The 12,505-nt window shown below is 57.6% G+C and overlaps 3 protein-coding genes across 3 annotated transcripts; 1 reads left to right on the forward strand and 2 right to left on the reverse strand.

Moving 5' to 3' along the window:
- Positions 1-472: 472 nt before the first annotated feature.
- Positions 473-6,083, reverse strand: KVR01_003266 (uncharacterized protein). The gene is made up of 5 exons (XM_044792224.1): positions 4,921-6,083; positions 4,502-4,869; positions 4,230-4,446; positions 3,419-4,163; positions 473-3,354 (listed from the first exon to the last, which is right to left on the reverse strand). The coding sequence occupies exons 1-5, from the start codon at positions 5,705-5,707 to the stop codon at positions 978-980; spliced, it is 4,494 nt and encodes a 1,497-aa protein (XP_044648281.1). The 5' UTR covers positions 5,708-6,083; the 3' UTR covers positions 473-977.
- Positions 6,084-6,315: 232 nt separating this feature from the next.
- On the forward strand, positions 6,316-8,226 carry KVR01_003377 (Zn(2+) transporter YKE4). Its single transcript, XM_044790288.1, has 2 exons — positions 6,316-6,751; positions 6,832-8,226. The coding sequence occupies exons 1-2, from the start codon at positions 6,593-6,595 to the stop codon at positions 7,969-7,971; spliced, it is 1,299 nt and encodes a 432-aa protein (XP_044648392.1). The 5' UTR covers positions 6,316-6,592; the 3' UTR covers positions 7,972-8,226.
- A 216-nt stretch (positions 8,227-8,442) lies between these two features.
- Positions 8,443-12,358, reverse strand: KVR01_003533 (uncharacterized protein). Its single transcript, XM_044792752.1, has 3 exons — positions 11,240-12,358; positions 9,098-11,153; positions 8,443-9,041 (listed from the first exon to the last, which is right to left on the reverse strand). The coding sequence occupies exons 1-3, from the start codon at positions 11,343-11,345 to the stop codon at positions 9,023-9,025; spliced, it is 2,181 nt and encodes a 726-aa protein (XP_044648548.1). The 5' UTR covers positions 11,346-12,358; the 3' UTR covers positions 8,443-9,022.
- Positions 12,359-12,505: the final 147 nt, after the last annotated feature.

Raw genomic sequence — 12,505 nt, forward strand, 5'->3', positions numbered from 1 at the left:
TCCAAATTCCACAGGTGCACTGGCAGGACTGGTGGCAGCCCAAAAAGCAGGAATTCGCTGGGGCCTTGGCGGCTGTTTCAGTTGGCTGCTCGCATCGACTCGGCAGGGGGAGGGCCTGTTTATGCCCAGTGGCCCCTGCCACGATTACGTCGCTGGCTTGAACCAAGATGCGACCCTGATTGATTGCCAGATGGCCCGAATCGAGACTGTGGGTGAGCCTGGAGAAAGCAAAAAAACAGAACCGGGGTTGAGAGGCCCTGGATGCTCGACCGGCAATGTGCAGACGGCGCCTCCCTCTCACCGACTTGCATCAATCATGCAGAACTTCGCTGTCAAAAATGCTTGGGAGGGTCCACGTTCCAGCCAGGCCCAGGCCGTGTGGGGACCTGACTGGGGACCTGGCCGTACCCGCCGGGAGCTCGTAAGGTGAGATTGTCCTGACTTGTCTCTACTCACGTACCTCATAATGGCAAAGCTGGAGCCCGAAACCTGTGAAACCACCCAAAGACTGCAAAAGACCAAGAGCTGAGGAGGACGAGCTATATGTGTTCGTCTCTTCTTCAGCGGCACGCGCCGTACCAGGACCAGCGGCCCTGGGAAGTCTGACCGTAGCTAAACATCGAACAAGCAACAGCCAAGCAACAGGTTCAGAGACACCAAGGCGCTGGGCGGAAAGCTTGTCCGACCGGCTGAACGGCTGCCTGTCTTAATCTGTCTCTCGCTGACGCTTCTAGAAGCTTGGCCTTGTCATTGTCGAGAGAAAAAGGAAGTCCATCCCATAAGATTCCACTGTCCACCTCTTGATTCATTCGCAGAAAGTAGAGTTTAATGAGAGTGTTGATCAAGATATATCCGGAATCATTTCAATCCATTGCCTTTGAACAGCCGCCGCCATGATCGAGACCTTCGCTCGTTGCTGGGCCCAACAGATAGAATTAGCCTGAGATATTATGCAACCCTCCCCCTCTTGTATTCATTCATCCACTCCTTCCAGCCCGCCGGCTCGCATCCCAAAGCTCCCTGAACCGGCTACCCCCAGGACGCGCAAGCAGCTCCCGCGGGCAGCCCTCCTCGGCGACGCAGCCCTTCTCCAGGACCACGACCCTGTCAAAGTCCACAATAGTCTCGAGCCGGTGCGCAATCGCCACGACCGTGTGGCCGGAAAAGTCCTCACGCACGACCCTTTGCACCAGCGCGTCCGTCTCGGCATCGACGCTGCTCGTCGCCTCGTCGAGGAGCACGATTCCCCCATCCCCCCTGCGCCGCAGCAGAGCCCGAGCCAACGAGAACAGCTGCCGCTGTCCCTGGCTGAGCTTCGTCTCGTCGAACTCTGCGCCCAGCCCGCCCGCCTCGGCGATGGCGTCCCAGAGCCCCACGCGCCGCAGGGCCGCCTCGAGACGGTGATCATTCGCGCGGGCGGTGCCGTCGTCACCATCGTGGTCGCGGTACGGGTCGAGGTTCTGCCGTGTGGTGCCCGGGAGGAAGAAGAGGTCCTGCGACACTGCGATCAGGCGCGAGCGGACCGTGTCGCGCGGGAGGGCCGCGAGGTCCACCCCGTCGACGAGGACGGTGCCCCTCGTGCTGGGCAGCAGGCGCAGGAGCGACAGCAGCAGGCTCGACTTGCCGCTCCCCGTGCGCCCGCAGATGCCGACCTTCTCGCCGGGCCGGACGCTCAGCGTCACGCCGTCGAGGGCCCTCTGCCCGAGGTCCTCGCCGTAGCTCGCCGAGAGGTCCCTGATCTCGATCGCTCCGCGCGCCGGCCAGTCCGCCGGGGGCTCCCGGTCCTCGCCGGGTAGCCTCTCGTCGGGCGTCTCCTCGCTGAAATTCTTAATCCTCGCCACGGCGCCGATGGATGTCTCGAGCGAAGTCCAGAACTGGATCAGGATCTTCAGGTTCTCGGCGAGCGTGATCAGCTGAACCAGCGACACGGCGGTCAGGCCGACCGACACCGAGCCGCGGAGCCTGACGGCGAGGCCCACGATCAGCACCGCGAGCGCCGCCGTGACCAGGTTGAGGACCAGTGTCAACCACTGCTGCACCATGAGTAGGAGGTAGAACGGCTGCTGCGACCTGTCCACCAGCTCGTGGTTTAGGTCCAGCGCGGGCTTGGCCCACCCGAACGCGCGGATAGTGGGCAGGCCGGAGAGTGTTTCGAGGAATTGTGTGTACACAGGGGCCTTCTGCTCCAGGTCTAGCAGCCGGAGCTGTCGCGACGTGCGCAGGTAGCCCCTCTGGATGTAGACAAAGACGGCTGCCAGGAAGGGAAAGCTGATTGCGATGTAGCCCGTAGAGGAGGCGATCAGGGCGGCGACCCCGATGGTGCTTAGAAAGTTAGCCACTGTCACCACGAGCGCCAGAGGGAGCGACCTGTCGATTATGCCAATATCCTGGGAGAATCTCGTCGTGATCTCTCCGATGTCTGTATTGGTGAATAGGGAGAGCGGAGCCCTCACCACAGCGTTCAGCAGGACTTGGTGTAGCCGGAGGCCCGTTCTGGCGGCCACGAAGAGCATTCCAAACATGACCATGAGGCCGAAGCTGACGACACCCAAAATCTGTAGTGCGGTGTAGATCCCGAGGTAATAGCTGATGCGCTGGTTAGGGTGCTCGGAATTCGCCTCGGACCAGAAGTTCAGCCAGACGGTCGAGAAGGTAGAGAGGAACGCCCACGCCATCTCTGACACCAACAGTCCAACGGCAAATGGTATCCCGACGGCCTTGAGAAAGAAGCCGTACACTGCTGAGTCACCTCGCTGTCTGCGCTTGTCCTCTGGCTGGGCCTGGCCTGGCTTGGGAGTCGTGGATCTGGCTTCACGACCCCCCTTTGGCTCAGCCGGTGCTTCACCTGGTTCAGCGTCATCACTGTTTACAGCCTCTGGAACATGTTGAATATCCAGAGACGCTACATAACTGCCAGTTCTGTTCAAAGAATTGAAGTCACCGTGCTCTGCGATAACACCGTCCTTCACAATGATGACGCGGTCGGAATGTGGCAGCAGGTTGATCGATTGGGTCGTGAGAATCACTGTCGTCCCCCACTGCCTCAACACGCCGGTATCCTTGTGAAATATTCGGTCGAATACAATGCGTGTGGTGTGATTATCCAGGCCACTGAAAGGATCGTCGAAAAGCGCCAACTGTGGCCTGGAATAAACAGCCCTCGCAAGCGCGACTCGCTGTTTCTGGCCGCCGCTCAACGCAATTCCATTGGAACCAATGACAGTCAAGTCCCCGTCTTTGAGACTGGTAAAATCTCTATCAAGGTCGCAGGCCTGTGTGACAAGTTGATAGAGCTCTTCGTCGTAGCGGGAGAAGCCAATTATGTTCTTCCGGACCGTGTCATTGATCAGCCAGCTTCCACCTAAAGTTAGTTATTTTTACTTTGCAAATATATTAGAGTATTTTCTAATACACTTACGGGGTCTGCTCACACCAAGAAAGTCTATGTCTCTCGATGCTGATTTCGCCGGTGATATGTGGGACTTCGCCGAGGAGGCCTTTGAGCAGCGTCGTCTTGCCGCTGGCCACAGGACCGACAAGAATTGCAAGTTCTTGGGACTTGACCGTGAAGCTGACATCTTGTAAGACCACAGCACCTTCGGCTGACCATTTGAAGCAGGCATTCTCGACCTGAACACCATTAGGCTCCAACGCAGCGTGCTGGATTGGAACCATATTCTCAAGTTCTATGATTTCTGGGATATGGGGGCTGAGCTGTGTTGTAGAGCCGCCGGGGCCGTTATGATGGAGTTGAGATGAAGTCATCCTTGTATCCGATGTTCCATAAGTTCTCGAGGCCGTAGAGAGGAACTTTTCGATCCTTGTGAAGCACCCGACCGCCGCCATAATGTCCAAGACTGCCTCGAACATCCAGAACAGTGGCTGTCCGAGGAGGATCATGAGCGAAAGAGAAGAAAACATTCTCGTGGTCTGAAGTGATTCTCCCGAGCTGATGGCCCCGATCGCGAAGAAAGCAAATGCTACGACAGGAGAGATGAGCAGTGGGACCTGGGCCAGCGCAGAAGTCAGTGCGCTCATCCTCCTGAAGGGGGCTGCCGCATCAATCTCGTCTTTCCGCAACTTGGCAATGGTGTCGCCTAGTTTCCGGCCGAGGCCAGAGATTTTGATGCTCTTCATATGGCCCAGCATGGTAGAAGTAATACCTGCACATAAGTTAGCCTAGATCAAGCAATATTGAAACCAGCTGGTCCAAAACACGTCTCGCTTACCAACGCGGTCCTGCACCTTCTGAATCCAAGCCATCATGAAGTTCTTGGAGGGAGGCCCGCAGAGAAATGTGGCGATCAAGGCAAAAGCACAGACGATAACCGGCCCGACGAATGCCGCACCTATCTGCCTGCTGAGCAGATACGTCGCAATCACGATCTGGAGGACGTTGGCCCACATCTCGAGTAATTCATTTGTCGCACGGATAATTGCATCGACCTGCTCTTGGTCAGATATACGGTTGCAGACACACGTGGAAGATCGCCGGGCTCACATCGGTGCTCATGAGTGTGACGGCCGCACCATTGTCAATGGCTGTGGTGCTGAGGTCAATCGAACGGGAGAATATGGCCGATACCAGGATGCCGCGGAGCATGGTGACCGTCCGCGTAGCCTGGTGGGAGTAGAAGGCGCCAGACAGGGCAATTCCTAGATAGACTAGCCCGTATGCCCCGATCAGGCCGTAGCCATGGTTCATGCTCTCATCTGGCTGCTCTAAAAACTCCAGGAACCGGTTGAGCACCAGCGGCTGACAGATGATGAAAGCGAGCTGGATGAGCCTTGGGAAGACCACGCCTAGTAGGGGCCACTTCAGGGTACTGCAACATGACCTCAAGAGCCTGTTGCTGCTGCTGGGTTTGACTGTTGGGTGGTCAGTCTCGACCTCACGTTCTGGTGGACGGCGTCACCCACAAGTATCCCAGGCCTTCCAAAACTCAACATTTAATGCATCAGCCTTCATCGAACTATCAAGGGCATAGAGATCGGCCGGCTTCAGGAGCCGCCGGAAACCATCCAGCAAAAGGGGATTCAGCCATGAGAGTAAGCCGCGGCTGTAGAGACCGCTGGTGACCTCGGGGTTCCTGCGCTGTTCACTCCCACCACCCCCTCTCACGATAAGGCCAGCCTTCTCCTTGGCCTCGAGCACCAAGAGGCACGCCTTCAGAGCAAACGAAGCGGTGAACACGGCCCTGACGGAGGTGGCGAGATCAGAGATCCAGAAGGTGCGCAATATGGCGCCATCCAGCAGCAGGGAGACAAGCAGGTACGCATTAAGGATAGACGAGGGCCTAGGCGACCTCGCATGCTCGGCGTACGAGAGGACACAGAAGACGAGGCTCGCGACGAAGGACACGCAGGATGCGGCGACGGACACGGTCCTGACGCGGCCGAGCAGCGCGGCAGGCTGGGCCGCCCACAGGGCCAAGAGGGCGAGTTGCAGGACGGAGAAGACGGCCACAGCGGCGAGCTTGGTGAGCCTGAAGAGGCTGTCGCCGGCCACGACAACGGAGGGCGACCGCCTCAGGTACCCCAGGCGCAGTGGCCCGGCGAGGATCAGCAGAGATGCGGGGAGGATGGTAAACAGGGACTGCTCGAAGGTGATGGTGAAGTCGAAGTCTCCCCTGCAGTCCTGGACGACGGGGCCGAAGCTCGCGTCGGCGGTTGGCCAGCAGGCCGCTGCGGAGGAGCTGTTGCTCATGGTTGGCTGCGAGAAGGACAGAATCTCCAAGTATGTTTTGCTTGAACCGCTCCGTTATTTACATTGTCGAGAGTTGTGCAGTTGGTCTCGGGGGCTCAGCTCGAAGGATTCGCCCAGGACGCCGTTGGTACCCAGGTAGGTCGCTCCTGACCCAGGTAGGTCGAGACCTTGACCCGATTTGGAGTCTCGAGATGACTCCCTGCTCGTCGTTGAGCAAGGGTGCTTGCGTGCCGTCTCATGTTTCGTTGACACAGCTTTGTTCTAGGCCACGGGTAAGGAGGTAAGAGTGTGATATACAAGTCGTCCTATGATCTGCCATGTGCACTGATAAATGTTGACCATTACTGACAATTGAAAGACTGAAGGTAAATACGCGTATATTTAGACATGTACGGAGTATATGTCAAGGTTGATTGATATCAGTTCTCCAAGTCCTGGGTACCTGGGTACCGGGGCCTCGGGGTCGGGGAGCTGTGGGGAGCTCTTGTGGGGCACTGGTGCGATGATTAACAAGGGTCCAACAAGGTTAAGTGGGGGCTAACTCTAACGACCGCACCTGCAGACCTACCTGGTGGTAGCGAGTGCACTACTGCAAAGCCCGATAACAGCACAAACTTGCCGAACTCGGGCGCCACGGCGCCAGCTGTTGGCGCTGACCCGCTCATTTCTTATGGAGGATGGCTGACTACTCTCTCGTGTACAGACACCAAGACCGTCATCTCCCTTGAGTGGGGTGGAGGGATGCAGACAGCCAGCTGTTTTCTCCTTTCCGTCTGTCGCGTGCCTAGCTGTGCTCCGTACTTCTTCCTCCCCCTCCTCACCGTCTCACCAGTCTGAACCACTTCTTCCCGCCCCGGTAACAAGACTTGATCTGCGACCCCCACAATGCCTTCACTCCGGGTCAATTGGGGCAGGCTGACCCTGGGCCTCGTCCTGTGCGTCGCCATAGCTCTTGTCCGAGCTGAGACCGGCAAGGAAGCTGCCTTGGACGACGTGACATTGGGCCCGCCCCTGAGCTTGGAAGAGATCGAGGACCAGCTCCAGGTATGCGACCGCAACGCTCTCTACATCAACTGTGTGATACAAAACCTCGAACTGGCAGGCTGACAATCTCCACCCCACAGGACTGCCCCGTCGTCCACACCCTCACCGCCCAGAAGCTCGCCCGCCTCTCGGGCAAGACCTCCCAGGTCGCCAGGCTCTTCTCCATCCTCTTCCCAAGCAGCTCGCCCGCCATCAATGCCCTGCTGGCCACCCTCTACATCTCCGGCCCGCCCAACTTCCTCCTCGCGCTATGCCCGCCCAACATCGACCCCTCCTCGCTCTCCATCATGGTGGCGTTCGCCGTCGGCGGCCTGATGGGTGACACCCTCTTCCACCTGCTGCCCGAGATCTTCCTGGGTGAGGACGACCCGGAGAAGGCCCGTTTCGTCCTGGTCGAGCCAAATCGCAACCTGCTGCTCGGCGTCGCCATCTTGGTCGGCTTCATGACCTTCGTGGCGATGGACAAGGGCCTCCGCATCGCAACAGGGGGCGACGGCGGCCACGACCACGGCCACGGCCACAGCCACCCACACTCCCACGAGAACGGCAACGCCAGCGCAAAGTCCACCGCGGTCGAGAGCGCCGACGCCGCCGGGGCCAAGTCCCGGAAGAACAAGTCCAACGGCACGGCTACCGCGGGCGAGAAGGACGCGAGTGCGGCGGCGGCGCCGCCCGAGAAGGAGCTCAACCAGAGCGTCAAGCTCGGCGGCATCCTTAACATGATAGCCGACTTCACGCACAACATCACCGACGGGCTCGCCATGTCCGCCTCCTTCTACGCCTCCCCGACCGTCGGCGCGACCACGACAATGGCCGTCTTCTTCCACGAGATCCCCCACGAGGTCGGCGACTTCGCGCTGCTCGTCCAGTCGGGCTTCAGCAAGAAGGCCGCCATGGGCGCGCAGTTCATCACCGCCGTCGGCGCCCTGCTCGGCACCTGCATCGGCATCGCCGTCCAGGAGCTCGGCGGCTCCGGCTCGTCCCAGGCCGAAGGGCCCCTGCCGCTGAACGGCGGCATCTGGGGCACCAGCCTGACCTACGGAGACCTGCTTCTCCCCTTCACCGCGGGGACGTTCCTGTACGTCGGCACCGTCGCCGTGATCCCCGAGCTGCTGGAGACGGGCAAGAACAGGCGGGAGGAGCTGGGCAAGATGCTGAGCCAGTTCGCCGCCATCGCCTTGGGGGCCGGGATTATGCTTTATATTTCGTGGCATGATTAGATTGGGGAGCTGATTCCTCTCCCCTTCTCGTTGGGTCCCGGGGGTGTTGATAGATGGGCGCCGGAAAAACTCATTTAGATGTATAGAATGTTCCGTGGTGGGAGAGCAAAAGCTGGTGAAAGCAGCTGCCAAACTAGAAACATTCTTGGTGCTGACGATAGACACCCGTGGCTCCTGAGGAATATGATTACATTTTTGGGATGCGTGACAGTCAAAGATATCCAATCAAGTATGATGAATACACTATTATACATATCCAGCAATGGAGTTGACAGCATCATGGAGGGCAGGGCTCGAGGTCGGAGAGCACCTGTATCTAGTCTCAATTAATTATGAGCTGCCAAAATGGAGGTGTTCGACGAAGTGTTGTTGAGATTGCCTGAACGAAACCACATGCTTACCCTAGGGTAACTTGTCACGCAGGTTTTCCAGAAGAGAGTGCAGGTACACCATCGCGAATGATCTCATCCGTAGGATAGGTAATAAGAGTCATTAAAGACTAGAAAGTATATAAGAGGTATTCCAACTTTATACATCATAACCACGCCTCCCAGTATCGACTATTAAAAAACAAACCGAACAATGTCTATGAATGTCCACCCTCGCTCACCATGGAGCCACCCAATCCCACCGGTAAGAAATGCTCCCCGGCTTTCCCAGGTGGGCTCAAATCCCGTTGAAACGCCAACGCGAATCATATCTTCCCTGCCAGCCAGCTGTCGCGATTATCGCACGTCGAGCGGTTGAGGTTGTCGAAAGCCGCCAGGGGCAGTAGGGCACGTCGAGGAAGCCCGCGCCATGTCAGTCCAAAGATGCCAAGATCATCCCATGAAAACATAATGATTAACGCCAGCCATGGAAACAGTTTCGCGCCCAATGGATTCCCTTGCACTATGAACGCCGCGTCTGATGCAGTCAAGCACACTCATTATCAGTCAGGTTCGATGTTTTGTTCGTTCTTTTCGCAATGCTCGTGCCAAGCGTTTCCCATGGTCGGGGTGACAACACTGAATCGATGGATTTCACACCGTGACGGAATGGTCGGCCCCTCTCAATCAGCCTTGATTGCGCTGTTTCAAAAAGTTAGCACACATTTTAGAAATCCAATGGTCTTGAGCAGACTCACCCATATATCCTCCTCACGAAGGCGTAGGCGCTTAGGAAGCCGACCGTGCCCGTGAGGAGCCCGTACACCAAACAGGTCATGAAGCTGTACGTGAAGAACAGCATCGAGCTCACGAAGCCCGTGATGTGCAGCTTGACAAAGTAGTACCAGATGCAGTACACAAACACCCATATGGAGCTCGCCCCGCCGACGAGGAACGACTGCCACCACCAGTTGTAGTTCTCGCTGCACAGCTGGACGTAGACGGTGACGACGGTGGTCTCGGCGACCGTCACGATCAGGATAAGCGAGACTACCGAGAGAAATCCAAACACGTAATAGTAGCCGGACTTGTCTTGCCAGACGGACTGGAAGACGAAGAGCAGTTCGATAAAGATCACTGCGAATGGGATGAGGCCCGCGAGCAACACGGATCGCGTGCGCCTGATGTACCATGCCTGTCGAGGGATCTGGCGCGGAATAAGGCTCGTCTTGGTGGGGTGTTCCCACGCACCGCCGCGGTTGTAGCCGTATCGAGAGCCGACGTAGACGAGGGGAAGCTGGATGAAGAGCCATAGGAGCAGCAGGCCGATCAACGTCCCGAATGGGATTGCCGTGCTTGAAGCCTGAGCCCAGACGAAAAGGTTCAGGATGAAGATGAGGCCGAAAGCCAGACCGGGGAAGAGCAGAGCCGTTACCATGGCGTTGCGCACAAAGTCCTGTCCATCAAAAGTCTTGTACACACGGGCCGAGTAGTAGCCGGAGAACAGACCAGCAAATACGAACAGGCCGATACCGAAGCTGATGAAACCGCCACGAAGACTCGGGTTCAGGATGCCCAGCGCACTCAGGAGCACAAGCCCGACAGCCATGAATAGAAGCTGAACACCAGACCCGACCAAGGGAGCCAGGACCCAGCCGTAGTCGGGCGTTCGGAAGACGTCGGCGTGCAGCAATTTCCAGCCTGTGACATCTTCCAGGGCCTCGTCCTCAGAAGACGCATCCGCGTCATTGTCTTCGCCGCCCTGATCGAGCAAGCCAAGTGTCTTTTTCTCAGACAGCCTGGGCGACCGCTGCCCGCCGCTTCTTTTCAGCTTGAGCTTGCCCTCCTCGGCACGGGCATCCTTGTATCCCTTGATCTCGGTCCTGATCGTCTTGGCCATGATAATCAGCACAATGCCTGTGAGGAGGCCGCAGATGATGAAGGAGTTGACGATGGCCAGCCAGTGGATCCTCGAGCCCTCCTCCTGGTTGACAAAATAGAGGTCCCATCGCTTGTTCCACTCGACCGTGTTATCCTCGCGGAAGTAGACCGAGTACGTGTAGGGGATAGTCATTCTCGCATCGTCGTCGAGGTCCTCCTGGTCGATCTCGGGATGGTACGACGACTGGGAGTACAGCTGGTTGGCAGCTTCGGAGACCGTCTTGTTGGGGGCCATGTACAGCTCAAAGCTTTGCTCGATGTTTTGCAGGTCTGCGGGGCACCCGTCCTTGTTCCTCCGGTTGGCAGACCCAATGCTCTTTGGGTAGACCTCGAATCCAACAATGACCTTTTCTCCCTTCTCGCCGGCCTTGCCTGGCGCGCTGCGATACCGCACGACGATGGTGTGGTGGTTGTTCAAGAAGTAGCGCGGCCTGCCGGAAGACGTGTCTGTGAAACCAAGCTTGAAACCAGCAGCGTAGTACTTGCGGGTCTTGTCAACGGTCACGAAGCTCGTTGCGCCAGGCAGATTATCCACGATCCACTCGACCACGTAGCCATCCCGGACGAGCTCCCGCGCCCACTTGACGTCGCGCCTGGTGACCTCCCTGCTGCAAAGCATGTTGCATTCGTTGTCCTTCATCATTGACAGCTCGAGATCGGAAATGACGATGCGGTCGCCGCGCAGAACCTCGCCAAGGTTGAGAGATATGCTCTGGCCGCTGAGCAGCCCGGCACCCGGGCGGTGGTGCCCTGTCGGAGGGCAGACGAAAGGTAGGTCGTAGTAGGCATATTGCAGTTGTGTGTTGTCCGAGTATGCTTTGTTAACCATTAATGGGATGTTTTCATTTTGGCTGTAGGACTTTATGGACCAGCCTATTGAGAAGCTACAAGTCAGCACAAGAGGACCTACACCAGGACCAGGGCGAGGCAGGCGCTGCGCTCTGGATGGGCCAACGCACCGGGGATGTAGAAGGCTTCGATCTGACACCATAGAAGAGCCAAGAGGAGCGCTCTCAGCAGCCCTGGCGTCGCTGTCGCTGGCATCGTAGCTATGGTGCCTCCCATGGATGTCGGCCGGCTACGATGGTATGCTCTCGCAGAGCGCGGGACCACGCGAAGACGTTCGGGTGGGGGGGCGGTGAGCAAAGGCAAGTGGCGTGTCTCAGAGCGGAAACAACAGCAGGTAGATTGTATCTACAAGGCACACAGATATGGGGTGTCGAGGATATTCGATCCGGCGAGGAATTACTCCGAAATGCGCATCGGCTCGACAGTAAAGAATTATATGGCAAGATGAAGGCGGGAATATGCCGTAGGACCGACAATATAGAGGCGGCAGGTGGTGTAGACCGACCGACTGGTGGTGGTGGCCCCGGAAATGGACTGATCGACAGAGGGTCAGGAAGGCGTGTCCGAGAGTGGTGAGCGTGGTGAGCGTGGTGTCACTGCTGCGACCGGCTGGATGACCTCTCAACCTCAGCAGGCAGAGGCGGCGCGCATGAACAAGTTTTGGTCTGAACGAGTGTAATTGGACCAGAGGTCCTTGCGAGTACGTGGCTCAGGCGTGGGTTGGTGTCGCTGATTGCTGATTGCTGATTGCTGATTGCTGGTGCTGATGCTGATGCTGATCTGCAGCGGATATGGGAGCGGTGGGTGCTTGGAGCTGAGGTGCTGATGAGTCCGAAAGTCTGTCAGTGAAGAAGACTTTAAAATCTGACCGAAACAGTCGGGCTGGCGCGTCGTCGGCCGGGGATCCGAGCAAGGGGACTGCCGTGCCGAGCAATGACGGTGCAGACTGGGTCAATTGATTTTTGGGTTCAAAGTTGGGTTGGGTTGGTTTTGGGGTGGCAGCTTCGAGAAGGTTTGTCTGAGATGAAGGAGGAAAAGAAGATCAGACAGATCAGACAGATCAGACAGACAGCCAGGCAGGCAGGTAGGCAAGGCAGGCAGGCCAGCAGTCAGCCATTCGGCACGCAGATCAACCCGTCAATTAATCGTTCATCAATCAGTCACTTCATCGGTCAATCAATTCCGCTGGGCCAGCCAGAACCGCCCCCCCTTTGATCGCGGTATTTGTTGTAAGCGAGGACGGGTGGGAAGGGGGGAAAAAGTTGGAAGCCCCCGAGCTGCATAGCACCTGCTTAGCCTGTGATCCCGGCCCATGAGCCCCCGATTGGCGGGATATGGGTCGTGTAAGTCGATAAGGGCGGGTCGTCTCTGCAACC

Source organism: Diaporthe batatas (genome assembly GCF_019321695.1).
Source record: "Diaporthe batatas strain CRI 302-4 chromosome Unknown Contig00003, whole genome shotgun sequence".
NCBI lineage: Eukaryota > Fungi > Ascomycota > Sordariomycetes > Diaporthales > Diaporthaceae > Diaporthe > Diaporthe batatas.

What these genes read in the sequence shown, in the direction of transcription:
- KVR01_003266 (XM_044792224.1), bottom strand. Translation starts at nt 5,707, where the DNA reads ATGAGCAACAGCTCCTCCGCAGCGGCCTGCTGGCCAACCGCCGACGCG. An exon ending in TCACACTCATGAGCACCGAT is followed by an intron (nt 4,447 to 4,501) that starts GTGAGCCCGGCG and finishes GACCAAGAGCAG; the next exon opens with GTCGATGCAATTATCCGTGC. An exon ending in GAAGGTGCAGGACCGCGTTG is followed by an intron (nt 4,164 to 4,229) that starts GTAAGCGAGACG and finishes ACTTATGTGCAG; the next exon opens with GTATTACTTCTACCATGCTG.
- KVR01_003377 (XM_044790288.1), top strand. Translation starts at nt 6,593, where the DNA reads ATGCCTTCACTCCGGGTCAATTGGGGCAGGCTGACCCTGGGCCTCGTC. An exon ending in AGATCGAGGACCAGCTCCAG is followed by an intron (nt 6,752 to 6,831) that starts GTATGCGACCGC and finishes TCCACCCCACAG; the next exon opens with GACTGCCCCGTCGTCCACAC.
- KVR01_003533 (XM_044792752.1), bottom strand. Translation starts at nt 11,345, where the DNA reads ATGGGAGGCACCATAGCTACGATGCCAGCGACAGCGACGCCAGGGCTG. An exon ending in CGAAGCCTTCTACATCCCCG is followed by an intron (nt 11,154 to 11,239) that starts GTGCGTTGGCCC and finishes GCTTCTCAATAG; the next exon opens with GCTGGTCCATAAAGTCCTAC.